Source organism: Dendrobates tinctorius, unplaced genomic scaffold (genome assembly GCF_039654945.1).
Source record: "Dendrobates tinctorius isolate UK_male_01 unplaced genomic scaffold, ASM3965494v1 ptg000073l, whole genome shotgun sequence".
Lineage (NCBI taxonomy): Eukaryota > Metazoa > Chordata > Amphibia > Anura > Dendrobatidae > Dendrobates > Dendrobates tinctorius.
In genome coordinates this window covers 33,587,851-33,603,720 of record NW_027361741.1, presented here as the reverse complement: position 1 = coordinate 33,603,720, position 15,870 = coordinate 33,587,851, and the positions used below count along the sequence as shown (strand labels likewise).

General features: G+C 42.0%; 1 protein-coding gene across 7 annotated transcripts in view; it reads left to right on the top strand.

The window, feature by feature from the left end:
• CIT (citron rho-interacting serine/threonine kinase) overlaps nucleotides 1-5,397 on the top strand; it is a 277,393-nt gene extending 271,996 nt beyond the window's left edge. For all 7 annotated transcript variants that reach the window (XM_073582720.1, XM_073582725.1, XM_073582721.1 and 4 more), the window contains one exon: nucleotides 4,219-5,397. In XM_073582720.1, the coding sequence (XP_073438821.1) occupies nucleotides 4,219-4,242 (24 nt within the window). In that variant the 3' untranslated portion in view covers nucleotides 4,243-5,397. The remainder of the gene's footprint in view (nucleotides 1-4,218) is intronic.
• Nucleotides 5,398-15,870: the final 10,473 nt, after the last annotated feature.

Here is a 15,870-nt window from a genome sequence, read left to right as displayed (position 1 = left end):
GAAGAAAGATTCTCCAGGCAGCAGTTGCGCACCTCTAATCAGGGGCGCAAAATAGCATGGATTGGGTGAGCTAAGATCCCGCCCAGGGACTGCTTTAGAACGTCCCACAGTCTCTGTGTCCCCCAATGAGACGAAGGAGAAACATGGATTTTTGTGAGTACTCACCGTAAAATCCTTTTCTCCGAGACGCTCATTGGGGGACACAGCACCCACCCTATTAGCCAGTTGGCATCTGTTTATTTTGAATTATACAAATCCTTATGTAAGGATCAGGGTGGTCCCTTTTTCAGACGTATAATTTCTTGCCTGAGTTTAAGGCGCGTTCTCCTACTGCTTATGCACTAAACTGAGTTACGCCCGGTCTGGGGGCGAGGGTGTATGCGGCGGAGGAGGAGCTAACTCTTTTTTTGTATACTTAGTGTCAGCCTCCAGACGGCAGAAGCACACACCCACAGTCTCTGTGTCCCCCAATGAGCGTCTCGGAGAAAAGGATTTTACGGTGAGTACTCACAAAAATCCATGTTTTTTTTAGCCAATAAAGAATTATTCTAGTAACAAAAATACCCCCAAAGTCAGTATCAACATACAGTATTTGAATATAATATTGCACATGCATGTGGTGCTAAATGCAAACTAAAGCTGAAGGGTCCAATTGACTATAAGGTTACATCTGGTTTTGTTTGAACGTCGTGCAGCACAGGTCAATTTCCACTGTATGCCGTATGTGTTCCACAGGTTGCACATAACATTTCTTAAAAGTAAGTTGTAAATCCCAGCAGATTTTCTGTCCAGATGAAAATCTGCTGTTTGCTAAGATTTTTCTGCTTGAAAAATGAAGTTTGCCATTCTCTACACTAGTTCCTAAAGTTGTAGGATTACTGAACTCAGTGATTGGCTACAGCAATGACGCATGATTTTAATGTAAAGTCACTGGTGCAGTCAAAATACAGAGTCTCAAGCAGGGGCAGGGAGCCAGCACTGGACCTAGGGAGGTCTAATGCTCTTTTTTTTTTTAAATAATTTTAGAGTGTTTGGGGTCAACTTTCCTGAGTGTGGAAAACCCCTTTAAAAGAGTTGTCTACTTCTCAAATTTCAGAAATGCCATATACTGTAATGAGACAAGAAATCCCTAAATTCTTTAGGGCTTAGAATAGGGTTTGTCTTCTCCCTCCATGCCCATTAGGCTTAGCTTAGGGTTTACTTTCCCCAGCTGGTGAAGCGATTCCACCTTGCCCATTAGGCTTACTATCTGAAATCTGAGCAGAAAAGAGACCACCCGTTTACCCAGGTTTACAATAAGTGACAGTATAAAGGTGAACAGGGCTATATTGGGATTATAGGTACAATATGCCTAAATATATATTATGCTGTTCTATGGGACACTAAAGGCATCTTCCAGGCTGAAATGAAACTTCTGCAGTGACTGTGTGTGATGGCAGACTGTTCTGTCACAGTTCTCCTGTATTCCCTGTGCAGGTGGGTGGTGACGTGACAATTGCAGTCACATATGGACTAGTCTCATCCAGCTTCTCTCAATAGAAGAGAAGTGTAGAAGTCTAGTCAACATGTGACGGCAAGCATGCAAGTGCTGTCCATAAGGTCCCATTATCACCCACTTACATGAGGAATACTGAGGGAAGGATGAGAGTTGATGCATCGCACACGGTCACAAGACCGGCACTGACTGCAGATTTTTAATTTCAGCCCGGACAAACCCTTTAAAGGGATTGCGTCACCCATTAATGTATTCAGGAAATAGTTTTGTGTTTTTTTAAATGTTTTTTTTTGCCCATTTTCACCATAGATGGACTTGTCATTTTACATTTCCTACTATTGGCCAGCAGAGGGAGTTAATATGAAAATGTACCAAAGCAACCTATAAAGCTATTGCTATGAATGTGCTGTGTCTCTTTCCCTGCTGCTCATCTGACACCTCCCTTTCCCACGTGGTTATCCACGGGGGTGGTTTTGTGTATTTATACAGTAATAACCCTGTAAGCAATGGTATACAAGCAGCAGATATTTAAACTGTATATCTGCATTTATAGACATTTTACAAAATAGCAGTGGTAGCCGTCATGCTGGACCCCCAACAAGTTCACTATGGACCACAGTAGATTAGTGGACAGTATCTAATCTCGACTCAGTGGCAGCTGCCTGGTCTAATCTATACTTGGCTCCTTCTATAACTCCAGTCAGTCTGTGTATGTGATGGCGTATACTCCCTTCACAGCTGATACAGCTCCGCATAGGAGATGTGATTGACAACTGTCCCCACTCTCCTATGGAATGAGTGTGCCATACATAATCTGCTATACATAGGTGCTATAATAGGTGGGGCACCCATGTGGAAGAAAAATGTTTTGTTCTTTTATAGGTAATCTGTCAGGTAATCTGTGCTGCCTAACCCATGATCAGCATGAATCAGAGCCTGGCTGCATGACTGCACCAACTTATATTATTTACTGAAATGCTCTGGGGTTTCTGAGAATATATACTTTAAAGATATGGCTGGTAACCATTGCCAAATATCAACCTAGACAAGTGTCGCCCCCCCAGCTGGACCTTCCTAATGTTAGAGGTGATTGACAGGTCTCTCCCTATCTACACTTGAGGGAGATCCCTGTTAATCACTTGTATTGCTTGGAACAGCTGGCCAGGGTGGTGCTGGACTGATCCCCAGGCAGGATCTTCAAAGTATATTATTTCTGAATAGCAGGAGCGCTTCAGGTAATAATATATGTGGCTGCAGTCATGTAGCCAGGCTGAGATTCATGCTGCAGGTGGTTTGAGCAGCATTATTCACTTGACTGGTTTCTCTATTAAACAAAAAGTGGCATATTTCCTTTAGTAGTAATAGCCTAGCTGTAGAGCGGCCATTGATGGGGGTTTATCATGCATTTTAAAGGTAATCTGTCACCAGGATTTCACCCTCAAACTATTTATATGCACATATAGTTATTTCAAAGACAAGTCTAGCAATACCTTTACATGGCCAGTCCGTTCCTTCATTACTGAAAGCCTATATGTTACTTCAGAAAAAGGAGGCGGTGGTGAGCGGGGAATAGAGCTGGAGTGACAGAGACTTCAGATCTACAGCCTCAAATCAATTCAAATACTAATTTCCAGGTAATAGAGGAACTGACTGGCCATGTACAGGTATTGCTAGACTTGTCGTTGGAAGAGCTACATGCACATATAGATAGTTTGGATATGAAATTCTGCTGACAGGATCCCCTTTAAAGGGAATCTGTCAGCAGTTTTGGCCGCTATAAGATGTGGCCGCTGCCTTTCAGGGCTTATCTACAGCATTCTGTAGTGCTGTAGATAAGCCCATGGTCTGACCTGCAAGATAAGAATAAGAAGTTTTATTATACTCACCCAGGGGGCGCTCCGGTGGGTGTCGCAGGTCCTGGTCCAGCGCCTCCCATCTTCTTGCGATGCTGCCCTCCTGCTTGCATCACGCTCCTGCGCAGGCGTACTTATCTCCCCTGTTGAGGGCAGAGTACTGCAGTACACAGGCGCAGGGCCTCTCTGACCTTTCCCAGCGCCAGTGTACTGCAGTACTTTGTTCTGCCCTCAACAGGGCAGATAAGTACGCCTGCGCAGGAGCGTGATGCCGGGAAGTGATAAAGCAAGCAGGAGGGCAGCATCGCAAGAAGATGGGAGGCGCCGGACCCGGACCTGCGACACCCTTCGGACCGGACTGCCCCCCGGGTGAGTATAATAAATCTTATTTTTCTTATCTTTCAAGTCGGACCAGGGGCTTATCTACAGCATTATAGAATGCTGTAGATAAGCCCTGAAAGGCATTGGCCACATCTTATAGTGGCCCAAACTGCTGACCGGTTCCCTTTAAAGGGGATCCTGTCAGCAGAATTTCATATCCAAACTATCTATATGTGCATGTAGCTCTTCCAACGACAAGTCCAGCAATACCTGTACATGGCCAGTCAGTTCCTCTATTACCTGGAAATTAGTATTTGAATTGATCTTATATCAGCCAAACCTGCTGACATGGTTCGCTTTAAGCTCAGACATGGATCAGTGTGTCTTTTTAGTGGAAATTTATTTGAGGGGCCCATATACGTCATTGTCCAGTCCTAAATACTTATTTTTAGTGTATGGTTAGCCTGAGTCTATGGTGACCAATACAGGCTATAATTAGATGAAATCTGATTTATTTTTTAACGTTTTGTTTCTTTTTTTTTTTTGTAGGTTTGGGACCAGTCTTCAGTGTAAATGAACAGGACACTCCAGCAACAGATAAATGACACAACACAGGGGAATATCTTTATGTCTGCTTTCCACAGGCATATGCTTTTTCTATTCTGATTGTTTGTAGCAGACCAGAACTCTTGTGCTCTGTGAAGACCACTAACCAACTGCAGCTCTGCCTCTCTCACTTCTAGCCATGTTTCGGTTTTCTTCCTCCATACTGTAGGCGACATTCTTATTTTTGTTACAGTTATATAGGTCATTTTTGCTTCTCTGCAACATACAAATGATGTAGAAGGTTTGGTTACATTTGCTAAATGAAAAATTAATATTTTAATAGTAAATTGAAGATTTTAGACGATAACTCCTTTCTGCTAAGAATTCTTTCTGGAGCTTTCTTTGCATTAATTCTAACAACATGGGTAAAGGCACAGCAAAGCCAATGCTTTCACATAAGGGCACTATACAGACACGTATTTATTCACCAGTTCCTAAGTGATGTTTCTGTTCTGCTAACTTCCTAATGCTTTTGCTACCTCACTTCCAAGTCAAAATTTGCTTTATAAAACCATCACATTAATGTGCCAGGAGTAACATGTCTGAAAAGGTGCTAAATATTTTCTAGGTGTCACTGATCAAGATCTTATATTGGATTCTCATTTTTCAATTGAGAAAGTTTGTAATCTGCCCACTTCTGATAACGTGTATACGTGGTAAGCTGGACTTTGAATATGTACATATATATGTATCTATATATTTGTTTCTCTATTATGCACAACTGCATGAAAGATCGATCACCCTGGAAGCCTCTTGATTTACGTAAATGTAACAATGTTTAATAGGGTAGCGCTTGAATTGGGCACTGCTAATGCCCAGTCGAAATTTCCTGGAGATGTCTGTCCCTTCCAATGCTTCCTTACCTATAAATGAGGATTGTACATACTTTACCACAAAGTTTATATTCATAAAATTGAATATGTTTCTACTTTTTTAAGGTAAATTGTGCATTTTTGAATTTTGCCTTTTGTGAAATTTGTGGAGGGCACAAACAGGCGAGGACAACCAGTCCTATCCATTGATGTATGAGCGTCAAGGGTGATTGTAAAGTGTGGATTGCTTGATTTTTTATGCTTTGCTGCTCTTTGCTAAGAAAAGAATAAATGCACTAACTTAAATTAACATTTGGCCTTGGGGGGGATATTCGAGGTTGCTGAAGGCTTCATGTGAGGGTTTTACACTTATTTACATAAGAATGTGTAAAAATGGAAAAATCTCTAATTGGGCCATTCATTTCCCATGATTCAGGAGCTCAAAGTAGACATCTTCTGTTTGGCATGTAAACTGTACATCTCTGCCAGGTCTACGGGATGAAACAGTCAGTTGACAAAATAAGAGATTTCTGTGATACCATGGAAATTTAACTTTAGAATTGCCCAGTCACTATGCCACAACTTAATTTCCCCGACTCCACAGCACTGCCCCCTACTGAGCATGAACATAAAGTGCAGTACAGATTCATCTCAACTAACAACCGAGAACCTTAGATCAGGAACAGAACTGACATTTATAGGACATTTTAGAACTTTCCCAAATTATTATGAAAACATTTACAGCGCATCCTGCATGGTACTACTGGACCCAATGTATTATATATTTTAAGATTCTGACCATTTTATTCAGACTCCACCAAAATGGACACAGACTCCACAACCCTGGTCACTACGAGAACATTCAGGGACCAAGGTTAATACTGAAGCCAAAAAAAAAAAAAATAATAAAGTGCAGTGTGATTAATCGGTTCACAAGCACAATACACCTTTTCACAAACTAACTCTGCCAAGATGTGGAGAAGTCATCCTCAACAACCGTAAAGTGAGGTATGAATATTAATCATGCAGCTATACCACTCAAAATAAACTTGTCTTCAAATCCACACAAGTTGGGGGACACCCAACTCTATACCCATGTCATCAAGCTCTGGATCGGGCTACCTTACACCCATACATCAGCTAGGGGAGATCTTGGTTCTTGAACATTATTGCAGCAATAGATGTTAACCACTATAACTTATACAAAAGGAGAACAAGGGTTAATATTTTTTTTTTTACATGGATAGAAAGCTTTCCTCCATCCTTTATTTCTCTACTTGAAACTTATATACCAGATACTGGTATATAATATATATGCTATAAGAAAAATCAATACAAATAATATATATTCACTCTGAGAATTTACGGTATTATTCCAGAAAGTTTTCTGTGGACATTTAGGCGTTTGATTATGGGTGCTAGTATTTTCCCCATCACTGAATACTTGTATACTTTTGCCAACACAGTGCTTGGTTAGGCTTTCTTCACATAATTGTGTGAATGCTGTATATTTTGTGCAAAAACATGATTGACTCTCAAATGAAGAGCTGGACATATAAATATATGAATAATCCCATAACTCCAGGGAAACATTGTAAAGTAAGTGAAACATATAGAATTGGGAAGAGTAAAATAAATTACTGTATAAGTTAGTGATGAAATGCTAGCCCTATAACACTATAACGGGGTATTTTGGCGCCGCTCCCTTCTGCATTGGGAGGTGAGCGTTGTCGTCTTATTTCCACAAAGCTGATAGGATGATTCTTCAGCGACATGTTTGCTGCACATGTCCAATTGTGATAAAGCTGATTGATACCTATCATGCAGCCATTCTGGCAGGTATGTGGAGGACAAGACATAATCACTCACCTCCCAGTGCAGGAGTACTCCCAGAATACTTTAGTAAGAAATGGAGATTGGAGTGGGTGAACTCTTGCTCTCCACTGTCTCGCTGCTTTAACACATTGTGAGACTTCTCACTTCTGAGCTGAGAGATACCACTGAGCAGAGCTGGCTTAGGCTGGTTTCACACTTGCGTTGTGCAGCATTGCGGAGGGCTGTGTACTTCCTCCGTTAAGCCCCGCCCACTGCCGCACCTCTTCCATTGAAGGGCCTATATGACAGAAAGTACCTAAAAGTGACCCCATTCTAAAAGCTGCATGCCTCACGGTGCTCAAAACCACATTCAAGAAGTTTATTAACCCTTCAGGTTCTTTACAGGAATCTTTTGAATGTTTTAAACAAAAATGAACATTTACCTTTTTTTTCACAAAACATTTACTTTAGATTAAATTTTTTTATTTTCACACGGGTAACAGGAAAAAATGGACCCCAAAATTTGTTGTGCAATTTCTCCTGAGCACACAGATACCCCATATGTGGAGGAAAACCACTACTTGGGCACACGGCAGAGCTCAGAAGGGAAGGAGCGCCATTTGACTATTGAATGCAAAATTTGCTGGAAAAATTAGCGGACACCATGTCGTGTTTGGAGAGCCTCTGATGTGCCTAAACAGTGAAGATCACCCAAAAGTGAGACCATTTTGGAAACTAGACCCCCTAAAGGAATGTATTTTGATGTGTGGTGTGCTTCACAGAAATTTATAATGTTGAGCTGTGAAAATAATAATTTAAAAAAAAAAAATCACATTTTCCCCACAAAAGTTATATTAGCCCCATTTTCTTTTATTTTCACAAGGGTAACAGGAGAAATTGCACCATAAAATTTGTAGTGCTATTTCTCCCGAGTACGCCAATACCCCATATGTGGGGGAAATATTACTTTTGAGGCACACTGCAAAGCTCAGAAGGTAAGAGGCAATCTGGATGCCATAGGACCTGTGATCCTGCAGAGTCCGTATTTTTAGGCGTTCACTTTTGAAAAGGACACTGCTGAACTCATCATAGTGAATGGCTCTCCTGGGGGGTTTCTTCTGAATCGCGTTACTCAGATTTAGATGGAAACCCCACATTAAGTGGTCAGCGTAGAGCTATAAAATTAGGTAATTCTAATTGGGCAGCACAGTGGCTCAGTGGATAGCACTGCAGCCTTGCAGCGCTGGGGTCCTGGGTTCAAATCCCACCAAGGAGAACATCTGCAAGAAGTTTGTATGTTCTCCCCGTGTTTGCATGGGTTTCCTCTGGGTTCTCCGGTTTCCTCCCACATTCCAAAGACAAGGAATTTAGATTGTGAGCCCCATCGGGGACAGCGATGATAATGTGTGCAAAACTGTAAAGCGCTGCAAAATATGTTAGCGCTATATAAAAATAAAGATTATATTAACTATAATTATATAGTTAATTATCATGTTAATTTATTAATAATTTATTATATAATTCCTCATTATAGGGAGTCTTCTGCCGGGGGTTCCCTCTGAATCACGTATTTCAGAGATTTACACAGAGGCCCCAGTTCAAGCACTCAGCGCAGGATGAATGTGAGCCGAGCCTTACTGTGATCTTTGAAAAAAAAAACAAAAACGTGAAGAATTGGTTTTATTTATTTTTTACGCCGTTCCTCGTGCAGTATAAGTGATTAGGCGACTTTTTTCTTTGGGTCGGTGCGTTTACAGAGATACCAGATTTATATCTTTTATGTTTGGCTGCTGTCACACACGCTTTATAGCAGAAAATAGTTTTTGCATCACCATATTTTGAGAGCTATAAATTTTCCATATTTTGGCCCACAGAGTCATGTGAGGGCTTGTTTTTTGTGTGAAGAATTCACGTTTTTAATCGGTACCATTTTCAGACATTACATTTTTTTGATCGCTTTCTATTCTGATTTTTGGAAGGCAGAATGAACAAGGACCAGCAATTCAGGATTTTATTATTTTTTATGTCGTTCCACGTCTGGCAAAATTGATAAGGCAGTTTTATTCTTCGGCTCAGTACGATTAGAATGATACCCCATTTATATATTTTTAATCGTGCGTTTAAGCAATAAAAACTTTTATAGAAAAAAAATTTTTTGCATGACTTTATTCTGAGAGCTAAAACTTTTTTATTTTTCCGCTGATGAAGCTGTATGAGGGCTTGTTTTTTGCGGAACAAGATGACGTTTTCAGCAGTACCATGTATATTTATATTAGTCTTTTTAGTTTCAACGGTTTTATTGAAAAGGAAACATCATAAAACATGAAATACATTCATATTCGAGTACAAGGATCCCCTCGCAAGGGGAAATATACAAGAAAAGACACAATGTGTCATACGTCATCTTTGACTTCGTAATCTAAATTTGTAGAAGAACAATTATAACACGACTAATCTAGTCTTAACGAGGTGGGGAGGGAGAGAGGGGAGTATGTAATGAGTGTCAATAGTATAGAGTAAATAGATGTGAGGTACTAGAGAGTTTGTTTTAGAGACTATAATTGTAAGAGACAACTACCATGTCAGCCCGCTATGCAGATAAAGATATCATCCCCATAAGCCTGAATCCAAGGGTCCCAGATATTTCGAAAAGCGTCGAGTGACTCAGATCTAATGGCTTCTATTTTCTCATATAACTATCAAATTAACCCTTCACCTGCGTTGATAGCGTACTAGTCTTCCATCTGCTAGCTATGTACCATATTTTCCGCTTTGTAAGACGCACTTTTTTCCCCCCAAACTTGGGGGGAAAATGGGGGTGTGTCTTACAAAGAGGATATACATTACCGGGTGTAGGCCGCAGGGGTGTCTCCACATGCCCAGCGGTGTCTCCGGTTCCAATCCCGGGGCTCTGCCGACATTTTGTGACAGGCCAGAGCGCCCGGGGCTCCCTCTCGGTTCCCTCTCTTTTGGCTCCGGCAATATGGCGGCCGCCGCCGGGGGCGGCGCTTGCGCTGATGGTGATCTCAGGACTGAGATCTAGAGAGATGAGATTTCAGCGCTTTCAGGTCTTTGGATTCCTCATGGTGCATTTTGAGGACATCTCTTGGGGAGGCATCAGATTTGGGACCTCCCAGGGCCCTGTGACTTCTGGTTATTTTTAAAGAACTCGGGTCTGCTTGCAGTAAAAGGGTGCGAAAGAGGTTCGAGGCAATTTCCTTTAGGTTTGAGCTACTTTCTGAGAGTCCTTTAATTCTAATGTTACCTCGGCGTGAGCGATTCTCCAAATCTTCACACTTAAGCTCCAGAAATTCGAGTCTAGCATCTTGTAGTAGCTCACTATTATGCTCAGTGGCCTCAGCGGTGTCATCCATTCTTCTCTCCAAATCATTGGTTCTTTGGGCAATGTCTTGAATTTGTTGTGTGAAATTATCCACAGCAGAAGATAACTCAGCTCTGAACGTTTTCTGAATGGTGGCCAGAAGAGCCTCCATTGTCATTGGGATCATGTTTGTTGAGGTGGCCGAGTCAGTTAGCTGAGACCTTTGAGGGAAGCCTTGGAGCTCAGTGAGGATGATTTTGACGCCGACATGTGTGGCTTGCTGGTTTTGTACGTTGAGACAATAGTTGTGTGATTGATCGGGTGTTGATTTCAGATGAGGCAGGTTTTTGGGGCGCATTGCTCACAGACCTCCTGTGTTCTGAAAGTCAGTGCATGACAACTACCTATAAAAGTGAGCGCATCTTTGTGCCTGTGGCGACAGACCTAGTGTTCCATTATCATAGTCCACCAGGAATGTCTATGCCCTCCGTGTTGGATTTTAGCAGGATATGGGGTAAACTTTGTATGACATAGTATGTCTCTAGTGTAGCTCTGTTGTAGTACCCCTTTAATAATTCAGAAATGTAGGGGCGGGTGAGCCAGTAGGTCTGAGCGACAGAGAATATTGCCGGTCCGAAAAGGAGGTGGAAAAAAGAAAAAAGAAAAAAAAAAAAAGATTTTTCAATATGGGCAATATTGCCAAACGACCAGCAGATGGAGTCCTAGATCTTCAAATATAAAGTGAGGCAGCTATGGAGATTATATTAGATTTTACAGTCTCATGGCTTCTCCTCCAGCTGGAGACAGGGCAACACATACAACCCTCTAATGTGCAAGGTCAGGAAACAGAAAGGTACCTGCAGTCCGTTCAGGGGCTCCACAGGCTGGGGAGGGTTCTCACAAGCAATTATATTATGGCTCCTGCTGCCCCTCCTGCACTCCAGAGGGGCCCCGTTGAATGGTGGATTTAAAAGCAAAAAGATGAAATCCTAAAAGGAGGAAGAGTCCCGCTATTAATTAACCCCTTAACGACCAGGGGTATTTTTGGTTTTACATTTTCATTTTTCCCTCCCCTTCTTTCCAGAGCCATAACTTTTTTAATTTTCCGTTTATATGGCCATGTGAGGGCTTATTTTTTGCGGGACGAGTTGTACTTTTAAATGACATCATTGGTTTTACCATATCGTGTACTCGAAAACGGGAAAAAAAATTCCAAGTGCGGTGAAATTGCAAAAAAAGTGCAATCCCACACTTGTTTTTTGCTTGGCTTTTTTGTTAGGTTCACTAGATGCTAAATCTGACCTGCCATTATGATTCTCCAGGTCATTACGAGTTCATAGACACCAAACATGTCTATGTCCTCTTTTATCTAAGTGGTGAAAAAAAATTCCAAAGTTTGCTAAAAAAAAAAAAAAAAATTGCGCAATTTTCCGAGACCCGTAGCGTCTCCATTTTTCATGATCTTGGGTCGGATGAGGGCTTATTTTTTCCGTGCCGGACTGGCGTTTTTAATGACACCACGTTTGTGCAGATACGTTCTTTTGATCGCCGTTATTGCATTTTAATTCAATGTCTTGGTGACCAAAAAAACGTAATTCTGGCGTTTTGAATTTTTTTCTCGCTACGCCGTTTAGCGATCGGGTTAATGCTTTTTTTTTTATTGATAGATCGGGCGATTCTGAACGCGGCGATACCTAATATGTGTATGTGGGATTTTTTTTTTTACTGTTTTATTTTGATTGGGGCGAAAGGGGGGTGATTTGAACTTTTAGGTTTTTTTTAATTTTTTTTTTATTTTTAAACATTTTTTTTTTTTACTTTTGGCATGCTTCAATAGCCTCCATAGGAGGCTAGAAGCATGCACAACCCGATTGGCTCTGCTACATATGGGCGATGAGCAGATCGCCCATATGTAGCAGATTTACTGCTGTGCTTTCAGTGCCGACCACCGGGTGGCGCTGAAAGCCTTATGCCTGGAACAACCATAGAGGTCTCAGAGACCTCTGGTTGTCCAGGCAACGTGACGCCGACCCCCGATCACGTGACTGGGGTCGGCGATGACGTCATTTCCGGCCCGGCGGCCGGAAACTATTTAAATGCCCGCTGTCAGCTTTGACAGCGGCATTTAACTAGTTAATAGGCGCGGGCGGACGGCGATTCCGCTCGCGCCTATTGCGGGCACATGTCAGCTGTTCATAACAGCTGACATGTCCCGGCTTTGATGCGGGCTCAGCGCCGGAGCCCTCATCAAAGCAGGGGAAATGTCTGATGACGGACTGTGTCCGTCATTGGACATTAAGGGGTTAAATGAAATTTTCCCCTATTAAGGTTAAGTACCTGTTTGCGGGAGGGTCCAGTGTTTTGTGCCGGAGGCAATTTTCCTGGTGGGGCCTCCAGTGAAGCAGATGGTTGTCCCTGTTGTTTTTCAATCCAGAGCGGTGTCTCTTATGTCTCAGGCTGTTCCTGTGGTGCTGGAAGGAAAGCTTTAGGTCCGGGTACTATGGCACTGCCTAGGTAATTATAGCACAAATGTATGAGTTCTGTATGTAATCCATTAGCCGGCAGGGCCTAGATGAGGCCTGTAGCAGTGAGAAGAGGGCTAGGCCTCAGTCCTGAAGTCTCTCTCCAGTTCCAAGGTAAAATCTCTGCTTGTAAATGTCCGAAACAGTCCCAGTTGGGCTCAAAATTTTCTTTATCAAATCCTTAGTAGTGATTTTTGGCTAGGATGGGATTAGATTCAGAGGTTATCCCTCAGGAGCTCTGCCTTTCTGTGGCTCACATGTGCTGTGTCCTAGGCCACGCCCCATATTAGTCATTTTGATTGCTTTTTATACAACTTTGTTTGACGGTATGATAAAGCATTTTGGTTTGCTTTTTTCATGTCCATATGTCCATTAAAGGGATTAGCAGGACAGTTTTAGGCTTCTTTTACACTTGACGGGTTTTTGCGGCCCCTTAGATTTCTATGGGGCCGCAAAAATACATCGGAGCGTCGCGTGCCATATGGCCGTATAAACGGCCGTGAAAAAATATCATGCTTGCTCGATATTTTTCACGGACACTGCCTCCATTTAAATAAATGGTACCGCAAAAACAACGGTAGCTTATTTTTGCAGTACACTGTATTTGCGGATCGCCTTTTTTCCCGGAAATTTGTTACAACAGGGAAAAACTGCGATCCGAGGTTTTTTGCGGCAGACCGCATAAATCACGGCAATACGGCCTGGCCTGTTTTAAACCCGGCATGTGTAAAAGAAGCCTTATAGGTCGGGTCGTTGCGGCAATACCAAATATGTGTACCTTTATTATTTATATATTTTTTTTTTTTTCTAAAAAATTTTATGGGACCAATATATTTTATTTTTACTTTGTCCCACTATGGGACTTTCATTATTTGCAGACCGATTACTTGTGTAGCATAGAGTTGCAGCGGCAAACTGACAGCGATGCACTGATAAAGTTGCTTCATCATGCTTTCTTTGAGCATGATCAAGCAACTTTCCTAGATCTGGTGACCTGGATGTCATCGTGACGGCATCTGGTCACCATGGCAACTATTGGGACCCTACGATGACGTTGCGGGGTCTCTGATCCAAGGGCAGAGGGCTTTCTTTCTTCCCTATGCTTGCTCCTGAAATGCTGCAATCGAGTTCCATTGCAGCATTTAGGAGATTAAAGTACCGGCTGTCAGAATCAATTGACACCAGGTGGTGACCGCACTCGCACACAGCCTCTGGTTGCTGGGTCGTATTCATATGGCACAGATTATTAAGTCCCACGGACGTATGGATACGTCTTGGGTGGCAAAGGGGTTAAAACACAGACATTTTTATACAAGGCACATGGTGATACAGTTGTGGCCAAAAGTATTGACACCCCTGCAATTCTGTCAGATACTCAGTTTCTTCCTGAAAATGATTGCAAACACAAATTCTTTGTTATTATTATCTTCATTTAATTTGTCTTATATGAAAAAACACAAAAAGAATTGTCCTAAAGCCAAATTGGATATAATTCCACACCAAACATAAAAAAGAGGGTGGACAAAAGTATTGGCACTGTTCAAAAAATCATGTGATGCTTCTCTAATTTGTGTAATTAACAGCACCTGTAACTTACCTGTGGCACCTAACAGATGTTGGCAATAACTAAATCACACTTGCAGCCAGTTGACATGGATTAAAGTTGACTCAACCTCTGTCCTGTGTCCTTGTGTGTACCACATTGAGCATGGAGAAAAGAAAGAAGACCAAAGAGCTGTCTGAGAACTTGAGAAACCAAATTGTGAGAGGAAGCATGAGCAATCTCAAGGCTACAAGTCCATCTCCAAAGACCTGAATGTTCCTGTGTCTACCGTTTGCAGTGTCATCAAGAAGTTTAAAGCACATGGCACTGTGGCTAACCTCCCTAGATTTGGACGGAAAAGAAAAATTGACAAGAGATTTCAACGCAAGATTGTGCGGATGTTGGATAAAGAACCTCGACTAACATCCAAACAAGTTCAAGCTGCCCTGCAGTCCGAGGGTACAACAGTGTCAACCCGTACTATCCGTCGGCGTCTGAATGAAAAGGGACTGTATGGTAGGAGACCCAGGAAGACCCTCTTCTTACCCCGAGACATAAAAAAGCCAGGCTGGAGTTTGCCAAAACTTACCTGAAAAAGCCTAAAACGTTTTGGAAGAATGTTCTCTGGTCAGATGAGACAAAAGTAGAGCTTTTGGGGCAAGGGCATCAACATAGAGTTTACAGGAGAAAAAAGGCATTCAAAGAAAAGAACACGGTCCCTACAGTCAAACATGGTGGAGGTTCCCTGATGTTTTGGGGTTGCTTTGCTGCCTCTGGCACTGGACTGCTTGACTGTGTGCAGGGCATTATGAAGTCAGAAGGCTACCAACAAATTTTGCAGTATGAACAAACCACTATGTTGGACAAGTATTTTATAAGACGGGACTGCTAAATATGTATAAAAACAGCCTTTAATATATCAAATTTGGCAATCATAAACAATGTGCAAGAAAGAAGTGCCAGCCTCTTGCGGTAATGCCAGGCACTTCCCCGACGCTGGTTCCGAAACGCGCGTCGGGGAGTGCCTGGCATTACCGCAAGAGGCTGTCACTATACCGCTGGTATGTAACACATGGTTATATCGGTTCACATATCACTGTATGTTTACACACCTTTTTTATAGCTACATGGTTACATGTGATATGAATATTATGGTATATCATGGATTAGTATTTACACACACATTATTCACATGAGGATTGTGCAATTTATTGGTGGTTGTAATCACTTTGTGATATATCTTGGTAGAATAATTTATAAATATTTACAATATCACTTTTTATGATGTGTTAATCTATATATATACACTCACTGGCCACTTTATTAGGTACACCATGCTAGTAACGGGTTGGACCCCCTTTTGCCTTCAGAACTGCCTCAATTCTTCGTGGCAGAGATTCAACAAGGTGCTGGAAGCATTCCTCAGAGATTTTGGACCATATTGACATGATGGCATCACACAGTTGGCGCAGATTTGTCGGCTGCACATCCCTGATGCGAATCTCCCGTTCCACCACATCCCAAAGATGCTCTATTGGATTGAGATCTGGTGACTGAGGAGGCAATTTGAGTACAGTGAAC